This window comes from Xyrauchen texanus, chromosome 50, assembly GCF_025860055.1.
Source record: "Xyrauchen texanus isolate HMW12.3.18 chromosome 50, RBS_HiC_50CHRs, whole genome shotgun sequence".
NCBI classification, from domain to species: Eukaryota; Metazoa; Chordata; class Actinopteri; order Cypriniformes; family Catostomidae; genus Xyrauchen; species Xyrauchen texanus.
In genome coordinates this window covers 2,801,175-2,819,097 of record NC_068325.1, presented here as the reverse complement: position 1 = coordinate 2,819,097, position 17,923 = coordinate 2,801,175, and the positions used below count along the sequence as shown (strand labels likewise).

The 17,923-nt window shown below is 43.4% G+C and overlaps 1 protein-coding gene across 4 annotated transcripts in view; it reads left to right on the top strand.

Annotated features, from left to right (window-relative positions):
- Positions 1-2,243: 2,243 nt before the first annotated feature.
- LOC127641371 (phosphofurin acidic cluster sorting protein 2-like) overlaps positions 2,244-17,923 on the top strand; it is a 90,954-nt gene continuing 75,274 nt past the window's right edge. For all 4 annotated transcript variants that reach the window (XM_052124345.1, XM_052124344.1, XM_052124347.1 and 1 more), the window contains exon 1: positions 2,244-2,571. In XM_052124345.1, the coding sequence (XP_051980305.1) occupies positions 2,348-2,571 (224 nt within the window). In that variant the 5' untranslated portion in view covers positions 2,244-2,347. The remainder of the gene's footprint in view (positions 2,572-17,923) is intronic.

Genomic DNA, 17,923 nt, shown 5'->3' with positions numbered 1-17,923 from the left:
TACTGTTATTGGATGGGTTAAATTACTTTATATACATCCGGTAGTGGAGGTAAAAACAAATGGATTAATTTCAGATTATTTCACTCTGTATAGGGGCACTTGGCAGGGTTGCCCTCTTTTCCAATTATTGTTCTGTCTTGCCCTGGAACCATTAGCAGCTGCGATAAGAAGGGAAGATGATTTTCCAGGCATTAAGTATTTGGGCATTTTATTCCCAGCAAATTTGTCTGTATTTAGTGCCCAACAGTGACATCTTGGTGGTGCTGGGGCTTGAACCCCCAACCTTCTGATCAGTAACCCTGAGCCTCAACCACTGAGCCACCACTGCCTAGTTATAGTAGAGTTAATTTAGTTAGAGTTAATTGTGACCCCTTAATAAAAAGGTTTTTGAGTGATTTATCTATGATTGGGAAGGTTAATGTTATTCAAATGAATTGTATTCCAAAATGTAACTACCTGCTACAATCTTTCCCTGTAGATTTCCCATTATCAGTGTATTATTCCCTGCTAATTCAGAGTTTGGGGGATGGTGCTTTAACTTCAATCAAGAGATTATGGGATTTTAACTTGGTATTGGAGGATAGGTACTGTGGCTAAGAGTTTACATGTTAAATGTTGATTAAGTGTATATATATTTTGTTTTATATTTGTTATATGTCTATGAATCAATAAAAATGTTCTTCGGAAGGTTATAAGGAAAACTATTTAATGTATGGTTGTGGGCATGTCACCAAACACCAAAGACACTTTCTTCCTCTCCCTATGTAAGACGACAATTTAAATAACCATGTTAAGGTTGACTGCTTTAACATATAAATTATATAAATTCCAATGTAGTTTATACACATAATCAGTTTTGAAAAGTAAATTGAAGTTTTAAACTGTGTATGTCCTTATTTATCCTCCAGATGGCGCCAAACCATACCAATAACTGCAATACAAAATCATTTCCCTGATTTTCCATTCGAAGGTTACTAAAAGAACAGCAGCATAAATAATTAATATTCATAAAGTCAGCATTTGCCATTGGGTATTACCCAAGAACATCAATGTGATGTAATTAATATTCAGCCAAGCCTTTCTCTAGTCAGTGTATGGAAGGTCGCTGTAGTTGTTGTTGTTGTTTTGGCGAATCGTTTGAACCGTTTGCATCATGGCTTCGCTCCGCATGTTAAGTTTTTGTTTGTAGTTACATTAATAATTGGCAATACGAATGTTATGTTTCGATGCTTTCCAAATGGCAGTGTTTTATTGGTTGTATTTAGAAAGGTTTGTATGCCAGTTTACCGTTCTATATCTCTCTCTCTACATGGCAAACATTATGACATAACACTGCAACATCATTGTTTTTGGTTCCAACATGCCATTAACCAGCTTTAAATCTGTTTTATGAGCTAAATGGTTGGTCGTGGTGGAAATGGCACCACAACTTAGGGACAGTCGTAATTTATGTTCAAAATTGTAATAATTTTTCAGATAGTAAAATAGGCTAAATGGTTTGTTTTATTAACCCTTTGTCCAGAATGTAATACTTTTAATATGTTATAATTCATGTTTTTTTTTCTAAATAATTTTCTAAAAATGTACACAACATAATAATTAATTTCTAAATAGTTTGTAAACAAAAACATTTAAATTAATATTTTTCATAGTTTGGATCATAAATATCAAAAAGTATTACTGGGTTTATTCCATTTGAACTGAACAAAAATGTGCATTATCCTAAAAATATCCAAATATGTATAAAAAAAATATATAAACTTTTAAATGGCATTAAAGCGTCTCTCCGTTTTGTCACATTACAAAATAATAATGAATAAATAAAAGATTAAACCATAAAGATTAAGCAACATTTCTTTTTCAATAATTGCAGCTTTTAAAATGAGACTTTATTACTGTATCCAGGCAGTTACAACACATAATGCATTTTTGAATAACTTTGATCCTGACAAAAATGAGCGTAACTTCACTGACTATCATATAGTTTCAAACGTAACCAATCTTTTATGATGGATTTTTATAGTTTAAGATTAACAGTACGGTTCCCGTAGTTATGGAAACATTATTCCAAACAGTAGCCCAGTGATTAATAAACGATTCGCGACTCGAACCGACTCGTTCGCTAGTGGCTTACTGAACTCGAAATAAGACCTGCAATTTAGCGCCCACTATCGGCCGTACCACAGAACGCATCTGCTCCACATTGTCTTTTGAAGCGAAGCTCCTCCTCTGACCATCGCAAATCTGTGTCTGTGAGAGATGAGCTGGGGCAGAAAGCCGTCCGGACCGTGTGCCTGAAGAGTAAAATCCAGAACCATCCCAGGCCAGCTTGAGTGTCGGTTCGGCGATGGCCGCGGCTGTGGAGAGAGGAGGGGTCCGGGCCTCCTTCATAAACCCGGGTGTCGGTGCTCCCGCTCCTGTACCCGTTACCGCTGCGCCCGGAGGATCTTCCATGGCCGGAGCCGCGGCTTCTGGCTCGGGTTCGGCGGGTTCCGGTCCGGTCATGCCCGTGCCCATGAATCTTTTTGCAACGTGGGAAATAGACCGTTCATCTCCAAGCTGTGTTCCGAGGTACATCAAATCTAATGCCATTGTTCATGCTTGTTTATGAAAACAAGCATCAGTATTTCATCTAACACTAATACATTTGTTTGTTTAGAATTGATTTCTGTGCATGCCTTAACTTGTATGCATGTTTTGCCTAAGCAGGTCACAACACAATACATGCTTGCGCATATAATAACGTATGGAAACATTAAAAAACATTTAAGGACTCAATATTAAAAAAATACTAATGCATTTGTTTGTTTGCATGGTTTACTGTGCATGTAACATGGACTTGTGGACAGTTCACAACAAAACACTTGACATGTTTAATGAAGATGCAGTTTTGAGTGTACTAACCTTTGACAACATGACACATTTCTATATGTCTCCATATATTTAATTATACACGCATATTGTATTCACTGTTGTCCAGATTTGAGTTAATACAACTACATTTCCATGATTCTTGATTTAGTTGTTTTAGCATAAGAAAGACTTATTGACCTATTTAAAATATCAATAGTGTTCTATTACATGCTATTTCCATACCATTTTGTCTCATTATACTGCATTAATGTAATTTATGTGTGTCTTTGTAAATATTTAATTATCTTGTTTTGCTTTCTAAATGAGCATTGTGGAAGTTTTTCAAAAGCTTGTCTGTATTACGTAGGAGCATTCTCAGTAAGGAGTAAATGGGGGTCTCAAAAGCCCTTTTGTATTCATTTCAGTCAAATCAATGCAGATTTGAGCTTGTGATTTTGTGAACGTCATTTATTTGCAACAACATGCTGAATCTGGCTTTTAAGAACATCCTTCACAATTAGAAGTTGTATGTCAAGTACATACAATTAAATAAAGCTTAATAACAGTTATGCATTCTGTATTACATGATTGTAACTGTAATAGAATTGGTTTAAAAGTGCGGCATGTTTTTGTGGTGAGTGATCTTTGTTTTCGCATCTTCTACGTGCATTTTCAGTATTGGAACATTGATGCTTGATCAATTCCCTGAGTATCTCTCAGGGTTTGCTTCAATGGCTTTTAACCTACTCACCGTAAGAATGCGCTTCATCTATACGTTTACGAGACAACCCAAGATATTATCCCCTTTTGTCTCGTCTCTGTGAGATCCTGTGTTACACACAAATGATTTTGCTCTAATTATCCAAACCACAACCTGCATTATGTACATTTAATACATGTGTATATTCTTCAGAGACATCGATAAGGCCTTCTCACGAATGCTGACGATATCAGTCTCTTAATTGCTGATTTATGGGTGGTATATTTTATGCATGTAAAATTACTTTTAACCTTCCAATAACGTATTGGTTGTGGACTCTAGAAACCATCCACTCCAGATTCCAGAGCCACTTCAAACCCTGCAGATTGTTTTCTTATTTGAAGTTTGTACTCCTATAAATGTGTATTGTTGCAAAAATAATAGCAAATGTATTAATTACTCCAATCAAATAAGTATGTGTTGTAAATAGGGGTGGGGTAAAAATATATATTTTCCCATGCATCTTCATTTGAACGATCACAATATTGATTCTTAAATCCCAAGATCGATCTTTTACTCTATGCACAACCAAAGTACTGACACAACCCTTTACTACAATGAGTGGAAATAATTTGCATTAGCAACCAATTTCACGCTATGTGACTAAAATGTATACACAGTTGAAGTTTACGTACACCTTAGCCAATTACATTTAAACTCTGTTTTTCACAAGTCCTGAAATTTAATTGTAGAAAACATGGCCTATCAGTCAGTTTGGATCACAACTTTATTTTAAGAATTTGAAAAGACATAATAATATTAGAGAGAATTATATATTACAGCTTTTATTTATTTCATCACATTCCCAGTGGGTCAGAAGTTTACATGCACTTACATATTATACACATTAACTTGGGTCAAATATTTTGGGTAGCCTTCCACAAGCTTCTCACAATAAGTTGCTGGAATATTGGCCCAGTCAATATAGGACTCGTTTTACTGTGGATATAGATACTTGTCTACCTGTTTCCTCCAGCATCATCACAAGGTCCTTTGCTGTTGTTCTGGGATTGATTTGCACTTTTCATACCAAACTATTTTCATCTGTAGGAGACAGAATGTGTCTCCTTCCTGAGCGGTATGATGGCTGTGTGGTCCCATGGTGTTTATACACCATTATATTTAAAAAATGTTGTCACTATTTTTAAATACCCTTTCTGTTCTCTACAGTCATAGATCAAAAACAAAAATAAATAATTCATTCTAATCATGCATTGCACAGATAAGATAAAGCCATTCGAGTCTCTCTCTTTAACATACGCACATCTACAGATGATCTTTACAGAAATGCTGGGTTTCCTTAAAGAGACAGTGCTGGTTTTCAACTTGAGTATTTGTATATCTGAATATTTTGCAAAATTCTTTAAATATACTGATTCTATACTTAGAATCAACAACATTAAATCAATAGTTTTATATATTTCCTCTGTTTTTTTGTGGGGATTGTTGTTCATTCCTTCATTAAAGACATACAAAGCATCTTGAACCTTTGTCTTTTTGTTAGATTTTCAAGTTGTTTTTTTGCTTAAAATCAAAGTTTGTAATTTTGTGATTCACCTCGGAGCTGGTTGGTTTGGTTCATAGCTTAGAACTTTTTATGAAGGATATTTTGAAGTCCCTATGGAAAAAGAATGGGAAAAATACTACCAGAACCAAGATTGTACTGTTGCACTCTGTGGAGAACTTCAAAAACAACAATTTGAAACCTGAATGCTGATTGGTCTTACAATAAGTTACATTCACAATAAAGCACAGCCTTTCACACCTTGTTGCGTAAATATAAACGTATGATATTGCAAACACCGTCAGTCTGACTTTATGTTGAAAGTGGGGATGTGTGCCCCCTTTGTGTTGTTTTGTATCATGTTATGTTGGAAGATAGGCTTAGTACAGTGAGTAATTGTGTTCATAAAAGCAAACCTGGTGACACGTTCAGCTCCAGAGGGAGCAGCAGGGACTCATGGGATGAGATTAATCAGCACGGGCCAGATGTGTCTCACTGGCTTTGGTTAGAAGAGCAGTTCCCTGAGATTTAGGGTTGAGACCAAGGTTTTTCCTTAGCTACATGTACTTCTGTGGTTCAGAGCTTAAGACCTATTGCAGCTCTTTTCCTCAAGTCGCCACAAAGAAAGGGAAAATGTGAATTTCACTGAATTGCCAAAGCTGTTTGCTCTTTCTGATTTGCTTCAACATGGCTGAATGGTAAAAAAGTCGCTCATTAACAGACCTGCTTTTTGGACATCCTGCAGAACTAAAGTTGATCTCTCCTGACTAGAGTCCCTGTTAGATCGCAATTCTTTTTCTCACAATATTGCACCAGTTTGTTTTCATTTATTAATGTGTGCATTCATATGCTCGATTTCTCACAGTTCAATTGATGAAGGAACTGTTTGTCTAAAAAGTGCAAATTCTGAAATAGATATAGACTGATAATTGGTTATACTGATATTCACACTATTTTACTAAATTGATTTTTGGTTGTCTAAGATCGCATTACAGATAAATGCCGCTATTTTTGTGGGTTCCTAACTGTGCATTCAACAGAAAGCAATGGTTTTCACAGTTAAAGTAACATACTAATTGTACTGTTTGCATAAAAACCCAACATTTGAGTAATTGTTTTTACCAATATTCACACTATTTTACTGAATTGATTTCCGGTTCTCTAAAATCGGGACTACAAATAAAAGCCACCATTTTATTGGGTCTCTAACCGTGTATTCAACAGAAAACAATGGTGTTCACAGGTAAAGTAACTTATTTAATTTTCTGTTTGCATAATAACATGACATTCTAGCAATAATTTTACCGAAATGTACACTTTTGCACTGAATTGATTTTCGGTTCTCGCATATGGACTACCGATAAAAGCCAGCATTTAGTGAGTCTCTCAATGTGTGTTCAACAGAAAACAATGGTATTTGCAGGTAAATGTAAGTGCAGCATAGTTCTAGCGGGAAGACTAGCAGCTGTACATCATTGCAGCATTAGCTGGGTAATTCCCAACCAATCACATGTAAGCCATTGCTTTATAAGTCTGCTCACAATCTATCACATTGCTGTTTCAGTGTGCTAACACAGCAACCTCCACCACCCCACCACCACTAGTTGAGTCTAGGGTTGCAGCGGTTTCACGGTATACCACGATATGAAAATTGATGGTTATCATACCATGTACAATGGCATATCTACGGTATTGAGAAAATAATTTAACCGGACAGAGAATCTCATCTGCGCGTGTGCATTTCAGGCTCGTCAACTTGCGTCACACACACACATGCAGCGGAGAAAATGTCAGAGAGAAGCGAGGCAAGGGGATCTGACATAAGTGAGTGTGTGTGTGAGTTAAAGCAGTGTTTCTCATCTGGTTTATTCGGACTGGGTTGCGGACAGCACGGAAAGAACAATGACGGGGTTCTCCCACTGAAGATATTTCGGTGGCCACCCAAGTGATGGCCTGTTTAGGACTGCCGAGGCAGATTTAATGATAATCTCGCAAACAGCTAAGGGCTTCTCATCTGAACTTTCACAAGAGTGTAACAAGCTCGCGATCATGATCTGCTGTCTCTGGCGTGCGCATGTAACAACCGGGCCTCCCTTGATATTGCGGAGTGCAGACATCAAAACTGATGTGACCAATTTCAATTCTAGTGAGACTTTTCTAGTTTAAAGCATTACGGAGGAAGTCAAATCAAACCTCTCAAACGGTAAACAGTCCTGACATGCCAAACAGCACTGAGGAGGAAAAGAGCAACACTGTGCTATGTGCCAAAAAAATAAAAAATAAAATTTGAAACACCATCACCTTTACAAATTAGTTTCACGATTTTACATGTTATATTTTGACAAAATGTTATAGTTTCATATGAAATAATCTAAAGGTAGAATCTATTAGACCTCATTTTATATCAATAGTGGCAGTTGTAGTGAAAGTTTCAAGATGTGTTTCAGCTAGTATTTATTTTTCATAAATATACATATTTTTTATTATTATTACTATTATTTAAGTCTAGCTACACTGACCTAACCATGGTAATGAGGATCCTTTCCTCCTGTGTAATATGAATGTTCTGTTTGAATAATGTTTGAAATTTGGAAACAAACGGGATAATAATTGTGTCATGTCTAGATGTGTTTTTGTTCATGTTTTCTTTTCATGTCTTTCATTTTGGAATTCTAGTTCCTGTTTCCCTTGTCATGTGATTTCATGTTTCCCTCCATGTTCATGTGTCTTGTTCTCATTGGTTCCTTTGTTTATTAGTTCATGTTTAATAGTCTTGTTATCTTGTTTATAGTTCTGTCTGTTCATTTGTTGTCTTGTTACACATGTGATGTAATTAAGCCCTCATGTTTACCATTGTCCTGGTTGAGTATTGATGTATGTGAATGCAATGTTGTTCTTTTGTTTATGCCAAGTCAAGTCTAGTCTATTTTATGTCAAGTTCATGTTTATGTTTAGTTCACGTTTATAGTTAGGGTTACAGATCTGTAAAGTTGTAGCTGGCAATGGCAAGGACGAAGACGATGACGAAGACGTGAAGATGAACCCAAGTGCAGTTTATTTAAACAAAACATTTAATAGTCTGTATCAGTCAATCAAGCAATATTTGTCAGTCTCTACTAGGGCTGGGTATTGATACAGATTCTTCGATTCAATTCCAATTTACAAGCTCTTGATTTGATTAAACTGTGATTCATTTTGGTATATTTCACTTCTAATGTCCATTTTGCTTACATTCCCTTTTAAGCTAATTCTGTTAATAATACAGGGGACCTTCTAACTTGGTACATATAAAAATGTACATTTTACAAATGCTGGTGTATCATTAGTTTTTCGATATAATCACATGTGCAAGAGATGTATTTGCATCGTAGAGGGTTGGGCATATAATAATTGGGAATTTTAGGAATCAATATCAGTCTCGTTCTAATAAAGGTCGTGATTAATCCAAACATTTCTATTTTTTACCCAGCCTTAATATTTAATCTGAATTTCTTGATCAGAGTCACCTCTATGAGGGGTAGTATCGGACAAAAGTGAAGTGAATCGTACAAGCGATTATAGTTTTGTGCTCTTTTGCATACATGATGATCCTCTCTTGCACGTTTGCAGCAGTTTCAATTCTTATCCAATTATGATATTGCAATATATTGACTCGTGACATATGTATCACACAGTGTATCACACAGTAAGAAAGGGTTGGCGATACCCTTTCATAGTCCCTTTTCGGGGATTCAGCTGCCCTATAGGTTGACAAACGAAGAGGGTCAGCTTGAAGTGATTTATAGATCTTGTCTTTCCCCATTCCGTCCTCTTGTCCATGCAAAGACAAATGAGTGTAAATTCACCCAAGCACAGATCACCCTGCAGTAATTAAACATGCGGCTCCAATCAGTTTATCCAGCCAGTAGCATGTCAATTATTCATGCTCGTTCATTGAATCCTAATTGGTGTGGGAGTCTGTGTAAGGTCATTATTTCTGATGAAATGCCAGCTGATGTCGACTGGCTACATTATGTTGTAGTTTGAGTTCTTTCCTAGAGTTCCATGCAATGGAAATACATGCATAATTGTAACCTAATACTGCAATTGTTACTTTAAGGATCTATTTCTACCCATAAAAATTACTTTCATCATTCATTTCACAATTTGTCAGATTGATTTCATCAGATTGAATAACATTTTTGACTTCCATAAAAACAGTTGATTTAGATGTTACCACATGAAGCACATATTTAAGGTTACCTGACAAACAATTTTTTTTTGCGATGGACTTCAGGTGGCGAAGAAGTTCCCCTCACCAATTTTGTGTGGAATTCAATTTGGTGAACTTTGGCATGTAAATTCGCCATGCTGACCAATGGGAAGTTGCTTGGCTTTTCAAAAGAAAATAAAGCTTTGAAATCACTTTGAAAGCATTGACCAAACACTTGCACCTTGAAAGACTTCAGAAGACATTATGACATTTCCAATAAGGAAACATAGTGAGCAACGATGTTCCCTGGTTTATATGTGCTTTCTGGGAATTTTTGGGAGGGAAGGTTTCAGTCCACTGGAACAATTTTGCGATTGACAGCCCTCGAAATGACAGAATCCCTGACAAGTGCCCTGACTACTGAACAAGGGAGTGTAGCGAACACAAGTTGAGACAGTCACAATGTCAGGGAAAAACTGCTTTATTAAATAAAAGCAGGCAACAGTACAAAACAAGGGCAAATCCAGCGAAGAATGGTCAGGGTGAGCGTTAGGTCAAAAGCCGGGGAATCAAGATATAAACAAGGGGGCAAATGCGGGAGAGAGTAGTCAAAGGGAGCGTGAGGTCGAAGCCGGGGAATCAATATACAAACAAGATAAGCGAGAGGAAAAGACAGGGGAACAAGGGGGGCTGGCAAGCTAAGGGGTAAACGAGAGGAGTACAAAACTAGACGAGACTAGCGGGGGGCGAAGATGTAAATTAGATCTGGGTAAACTAGAACAATAACCAACACCCGTGAAACGGATGTGCTGTGGTATTTATAGGGGAAGGTGCAGGTGTAAACAATGAAAGGTGATGAGACGAGTGCAGGTGAAACGAATAATGGGGTGATTGAGACGAGTGCAGGTGGTCATAATATTTTGGCCATAGGAGCGTGCATGTGAGCCCGAGGAGAGAGACCTGCTAACGAGCAGGAGATTTCGAGGGAGCAAAACGAGCGTGAGAGCTCGAGGGAGCAAAACGAGCGTGAGCTCGAGGGGGGCGGAACGAGCGTGCGAGCTCGAGGGGGCGGAACGAGCGTGCGAGCTTGAGGAGTGAGTGTGTGTGCGACGAAGCGGGGATGGGGCAGAGGAGCGGGGTTCGTGACAGTACTCCCCCCTCTAAAACGGACGGCTCCTGACGGCCGCGCTCGGTTGCGAGGAAGTGGTGCTGGACGATCCCAACAAACAAAAAAACCCTGAACAGACAACCCACAAAACACACAAACAAAATTGAGGGCAGTCCAAGGGGCAAAGAGGGAAATGAGACAGTCCATGGGGTCAATGGGCAGTTTCAAGGCAAGGTCAGGGGGAACATAGCGGACAGGCGGGTGGTCGGGAGATCTAAGGGGCAGCCATAGGGCAGAGGCTGGGTCAGGGGGTCTGGAAGGCGACTGGAGGACAGGGACTGGGTCCGGGGGTCTGGAAGGTGACCACCGGACAGGAACAGGGTCAGGAGGCCAGGGAAGAGGCCACAGGACAGGGAGAGTGTCAGGGGGCCACCGGACAGGGTCAGGGGCCAGGGAAGAGCCGTGAAAGGCGGTGCCGTCAGAGGCGGCACTGTAGGGGTTCTGGAAGGCTCTGGAGGTGGAGCCGAAGGAGGCTTTAGGGGCGAAGGCCTGAAAGGCTCAGGAGGTGGAGCCAATGGAGGTGGCGCCGTGGGAGGTCCCCGAGGCGACAGCCTGGCAGGCTCTGTAGTCTCGGGGGGTAGAGCCGTAGGAGGCCCGAGAGGCGGAGCCATAGAAAGCTCTGGAGTCTTTGGGAGCAGAGCCGTGAGGGGCTCGGGAGGTGGAGCCGTAGGAGGCTCGGGAGGCGGAGCCGTAGGAGGCTCGGGAGGCGAAGCCGTAGGAGGCTCGGGAGGCAGAGCCCTAGGAAGCTCTGGAGTCTCTGAAAGTAGAGCCGTGAGAGGCTCGGGGAAAAAGGTCGTGGAAGACTCGAGAGGCTCTAGAGGTGGGGCCCTGGAAGGCTCGAGAGGCTCGAGGGGGGGAGCCATGAAAGACTCAAGAGACGGAGCCCCGAGAGGCTCGGGAGGAGGAGGAGCGCTGGAAGACTCGAGAGACGAAGCCCTGAGAGGCTTGAGGGGAGGAGGAGCCCTGAGAGACTCGAGAGGGGAAGCCCTGAGAGGCTTGAGAGGGGGAGGAGCCCTGAGAGACTCGAGAGGCGAAGCCGTGAGAGGCTTGAGGGGTGGAGCCATGAAAGACTCGAGGGACGGAGCCCTGAGAGGCTCGAGGGGAGGAGGAGCCCTGAGAGACTCGAGAGGCGAAGCCGTGAGAGGCTTGAGGGGTGGAGCCATGAAAGACTCGAGGGACGGAGCCCTGAGAGGCTTGAGGGGGGGAGGAGCCCTGAAAGACTCGAGAGGCGAAGCCGTGAGAGGCTTGAGGGGTGGAGCCCTGAAAGACTCGAGAGGAGAAGCCCTGAGAGGCTTGGGAGGGGGAGCCCTGAGAGGCTCGAGAGGAGGAGCCCTGGGAGGCTTGGGAGGAGGAGCCTTGGGAGGCTCGTGAGGCGGAGCCCTGGGAGGCTCGAGAGGAGGAGCCCTGGGAGGCTTGGGAGGAGGAGCCTTGAAAGACTCGGGAGGAGAAGCCCTGAGAGGTGGAGCTCTGGGAGGCTCGAGGGGTAGAGCTCTGGGAGGCTCGAGAGACTTGAAAGGCAGAACCCTGGGGGGCTTGGGAGGTAGAGCTCTGGGAGGCTCGAGAGGAGGAGCCTTAGGAGGCTCGAGAGGAAGAGCCCTGGGAGGCTTGAGAGGAAGAGCCCTGGGAGGCTTAGGAGGAGGAGCCTTGGGAGGCTCGTGAGGCGGAGGCCGCGAGGGCTCTGAGGGGCGAGCAGAGGCTGGCAGAACCGTGGAAGACTCTGGGGGCGGAGCAGAGGCTGGCAGAACCGTGGAAGACTCTGGGGGCGGAGCAGAACCCGGCAGAGCCGTGGAAGACTCTGGGGGCGGAGCAGAGCCGTGGAAGACTCTGGGGGCGGAGCAGAACCCGGCAGAGCCAAGGAAGACTCTGGGGGCGTAGCATAACCCGGCAGAGCCGTGGAAGACTCTGGGGTGGAGCAGAACCCGGCAGAGCCGTGGAAGACTCTGGGGGCGGAGCAGAACCCGGCAAAGCCGTGGAAGACTCTGGGGGCGGAGCAGAACCTGGCAGAGCCGTGGAAGACTCTGGGGGCGGAGCAGAGGTCGGTAGAGCTGTGGAAGACTCTGAGGGAACCTCTGCGGTCTTGAGCACAAGACGAGACTGGGGAGAAGGGGCCCTCTTCCTTCTCTTACGTCTTCGGCCAACAGGGGACGTGGCCATGGGGACGGTCGAGGCTACAGGCGCTGGCTCTGGGGCGGTCGAGGCTACAGGCGCTGGCTCGCCGACCGTGGCAGACATGGGCGCTGGCTCGCCGGCCGTGGCGGGCATGGGCGCTGGCTCGTTGGCCGTGGCGGGCATGGGCGCTGGCTCGTTGGCCGTGGCGGGCATGGGCGCTGGCTCGTTGGCCGTGGCGGGCATGGGCGCTGGCGGCTCGTTGGCCGTGGCGGGCATGGGCGCTGGCGGCTCGTTGGCCGTGGCGGGCATGGGCGCTGGCTCGTTGGCCGTGGCGGGCATGGGCGCTGGCTCTCTGGCCGTGGCGGGCATGGGCGTTGTCTCTCTGGCCGTGGCAGGCATGGGCGTTGACTCACTGGCCGTGCCAGGCTTCCAGACTGGGGCTGTGACAGGCTTCGGGACTGTGGCCGTGACAGGCTTCGGGACTAGGGCCGTGTCAGGCTTCGGGACTGGGGCCGTGTCAGGCTTCGGGACTGGGGCCGTGTCAGGCTTCGGGACTGGGGCCGTGTCAGGCCTCGTGACTGGGGCCGTGACAGGCCTCGGGGCTAGGGCCGCGTAAGGCTTCGGGGCTAGGGCCATGTCAGGCTTCGGGGCTAGGGCCGTGTCAGGCTTCGGGGCTAGGGCCGTGTCAGGCTTCGGGGCTAGGGCCGTGTAAGGCTTCGAGACGGGGGCCGTGGTAGGCTTCGAGACGGGGGCCGTGGTAGGCTTCGAGACGGGGGCCGTGGTGTGGAGCACTGGTTCAGTGTCTGCCTCCCCTACAGTAAACGAGGAACCAGCGTACAGTAGGGCGAGGTCAATAAACTGAGCCAGGTTAAGGGAGCAGCGACCACCAGGCATGAATGATGAGGCTGGCTCATTCAGTCCATGTTGAAAAATGTCTTTAGAGCCACCTCATCAAAATTCACCTGGTTAGCCAGGGCACAAAAATCCACAACATAAGCTTCTAAGGTTTGGCTCCCCTGGCGCAAAGCCAAGAGTCGGGCCGCTGGCTCCACAATGTTAAGGGCAAGGTTATGAGTTCCACAACCGCTGCCCTGCATAAACAACCCTTGGCAAGCGCCCGAAGAGCCGTCAAACCTCTCAGGGGATTGAAGGCTTACGGCGCTCAGGGATGCGTTGGGAGCATCAACGGGCTCAGGGGCAGACACAGGTGAAACAGGGTGAAATAAGTCAGAAATCGCACGTACCTGTGGCCCCTGCGCCGTGAGCGCTCGGTGATGTCTCCCAACAGTAGATCCTTCAGCAGAGCGTGCAGAAAAAATCCGCTGTAGTGAGCTGCGTACATCCGCGGGATACATTGTGACTGTCTTCGGTGAGGTTGGTTATTCTGTAGCGAACACAAGTTGAGACAGTCACAATGTCGGGGAAAAACTGCTTTATTAAATAAAAGCAGGCAACAGTACAAAACAAGGGCAAATCCAGCGAAGAATGGTCAGGGTGAGCGTTAGGTCAAAAGCCGGGGAATCAAGATATAAACAAGGGGGCAAATGCGGGAGAGAGTAGTCAAAGGGAGCGTGAGGTCGAAGCCGGGAATCAATATACAAACAAGACAAGCGAGAGGAAAAGACAGGGGAACAAGGGGGGCTGGCAAGCTAAGGGGTAAACGAGAGGAGTACAAAACTAGACGAGACTAGCGGGGGGGCGAAGATGCGGGGTAAACTAGAACAATAACCAACACCCGTGAAACGGATGTGCTGTGGTATTTATAGTGGAAGGTGCAGGTGTAAACAATGAAAGGTGATGAGACGAGTGCAGGTGAAACGAATAATGGGGTGATTGAGACGAGTGCAGGTGGTCATAATGTTTTGGCCATAGGAGCGTGCATGTGAGCCCGAGGAGAGAGACCTGCTAACGAGCAGGAGATCTCGAGGGAGCAAAACGAGCGTGAGAGCTCGAGGGAGCAAAACGAGCGTGAGCTCGAGGGGCGGAACAGCGCAGCGAGCGGCGAACGAGCGTCGAGGGGGCGGAACGAGCGTGCGAGCTTGAGGAGTGAGTGTGTGTGCGACGAAGCGGGGATGGGGCAGAGGAGCGAGGTTCGTGACAGGGAGCTAATTGAGATGCACACATTAGTCACCTTTCCACTATCGGGCCAGTGAAAGCCAGGGCTATAAACTGACCAGCCAAGGCCAATAGCTTCTGACCTTGAGCCGCAAGACCAAAATCAACCTGTGTTCCCATCATCGGGCCAATAGTTGTGCAGTGTTGCCCTAAAACCCACCCTTAATACGTCACCCAGGTGCCAACATCACACACCCCGCCCATTTCACAAGCAAGAGGGAACCTCAAACTGAGATATCATGTTATCTAGTTATCTAAAATATCGAGTTTATATTGTTTGTAAACATAAGCTAGCTAGCAAGATAAGCTAGTGTTGACAACTCACAGACTGGAACTGCCATGTTGTCCCAAGTGGTCTCACTACAAACAGTGGGACGAGCACACTGTCCATGATCTCGAACTATGGAAAGTTCTTTCTTTGATCACCTCTTTGTCCATTGTGCATTTTAAATGGATTTGTTCTGTACCCACATTTTTTTAAATATGTCCCGAACCTGTACCATTGTGCGCTGGATTCGCAACCTGGCAAGTACAGTGAAACATTGCCTTTGTCATTGACCATGCCTCAATCTCCATTTGGCATTGTTTGGCCAAAGGGTAATCAGCGGTAAGAGTAATTAGCCCTGAGGAGGCGCAGTGAAGCCCCAGAAGTGACATTGGGAATGCAACTAGCCCTGGCATGCACTAGCACACCCTCATTTGGCCCGATAGTGGAAACGCTGCTATCAACATCCTTAATCCAAATATAAAGACACAAGACAATCAAGCAGGGGTAAACATGTGGAGCTGATTAGGATGGGCTAGGCTGAGGAATCTGCAAGATAATTTCACCTGATGAACTCCCGGTGGCAAAGAATTTCCCAAATCTTCCATAGGATTTAAGTTTGGTACACTGTGACACGCGAATTCGCAGCATTGACCAATAGTGTTTCTTGCTTTGGCAGTGACATCTGTGTGGGCAGTGCTTCCTACAAAGCAACACTAAATATTCACAATGGATGAGAAAATCTTTTTAACAGTGAGTTTCTTGGATAACTTCACTCTCACGTTACTCATAAGATGTTGCTTGATAATTAGTTCTTGCGTGTTTCACTCTCGCTTTACATGCGTCTAGGCCTTCTTCACATGGAAATTTTGCTGTTCAAAGGTAAATGTGAACACGCCTTTGCGTTAAAGTTTTGTCTTCATAATTATCTTAATGTAATAATCTTCTTGATGCTAAGCTTGTTTCATAGCTTGAGTATGCAAACATGGCTTTGGATATTCACTTGCCACAAATATATGAAGCACTAAACTAGTTTTTGAAGGCTTTTATTATAGGCCTGAAGAAACTTGGATCTCTAATTAACAGTCTAGTTTCCCTTCAGCTGTTGGACGATTTGATGTATTTTTCACAGTGTGTTATTTCTTTGGTGTCTGTTGCCTCAACAAAAGGCATTTTAATTAATTTCAAAGGGCCTCAGAACCCTGTCTGTGTTGTTTTGCAGTTCTCCTTCCCTTGCTGAGCTCAGATCACTGTAGAGCAGGTATCACTGAATGGTGGGGAATTCTCTAGTCAGTGTAAGCCTGGCTTATGGCCATCTTGCAATGAAAGTTCCAACCCCTGTTGAAAACCTAATGCTTTTGAATGGCAAAAACAGTAGGGGTAAATCTGGGTTAAAGGAACAGTTAATAAAAATCAATTTGTCCTATCCAATCTCAGGACAGTTTCTTTTCTTTTTCTTTTATTTAACTACAGAAAATGTATTAATGGTAGACAAATACCAATTAATCAAATTTGTCAATTGGTCAATTTGACCAATGAATCAGTGCCGATTATTGCTTTAACACTATTTAAAAATTTTTTTTTACTACATAATTTATTAGAGGTAGACCGATATGTCGGTTTTACCATTTAATCGGTCCCAATAGTTGCTTTAACATTGTTTTTTTGGGTTCGAGGGCTATGAAAACAGTGTGTGTGTGCATTTGTAGGGTGTTATGCTTTGATGTTTGCATGCATGAAGCAGCATAGATTGTGGGACATGAGGTTGCACAAAACGTCTGTTTTCTCTTTCACCTTTTGGTCTTTTTGTATCTGAATGCGTGTGCATTAGGGCATACTGTATGTACATGTGCATGATCACGTGTGAGTGTTGACAATAGGTTTGTCTTTTTACAGCATCTAAACACATGATTGCAAACATTTCTGTTTGTGGTGTCTTTCCGTTGCATCTTGCACTGTTTTTAGTGTCCCACCACAAATAGAGTTGGCCAATTTTGTAATTGCACCAGTGAAAACGCAGTGAAAATATTAGCAAGAATAATTTTGATTCAAATTGAACAGTTGCTAAATGCACATAGGGATGCATATCTTTGCTCATGTTTTTTAATCATCAATCTGTCCATGTGCATAAGGTAGCACAAAATATAACTACCTATATATGTGTTGCATTAGCATATTTAGCTAAATCTAAAATATTTTGATCAACTTGAAAATCGATTTTTCATCAAGGAGACTTCGAAAGAAGAATCGTGATTTGTAAGAGTTTTCCCACCCCTAGTACATTAAATATGTTCTGATAGGCAGTGATTTCTGTGTGCCACGTAGCAGTAGGCATGGGATCGATGCCTTTTTCACTTAACGATAATCGGAAGATTTATCCGATGATTGTCGATATATACCAGGTTTATTTTTTCACATATAAATGCACAACAAGATTTGTCTTTTCATATATATATTTCTCAACACAACTTTGGTAAGTGTGAGCTGTATTGTTAATTAAAGTGGGCTGCACACTGGACACATCTGGGGGACAACATGGCCCATTCTGATATTTGGAACAATTGTTTTCTACAAAGGTACACACACCACCAACGCTCAGCTTCAAAATTCTGCCATGCTGCAGAGCGCAACTCACATTGTTTTCCATTCAATTCGACCCAAATCACAATCAAAGGACAAAGATTATTTACTCTAGCCATCACTGGATGATTTATTGTGTATATGTATCTTTCATATAGCCTACACGATGTATTTTTAGTTACAATTATATACAATTATGTATGAATGAAAGACCTATTTAAGGCTACATACAGAGAAATTGCATAATAAACGTCACAATATTTAACAGTTTAGTGTGCACAGTTACACCAGTTTCATACACTAACCTGCGAACTCACCAACATCACTTTGTTAATTCTTGAAGTACAAAAACCTTCCTAACTTTGGACAATCTTCTG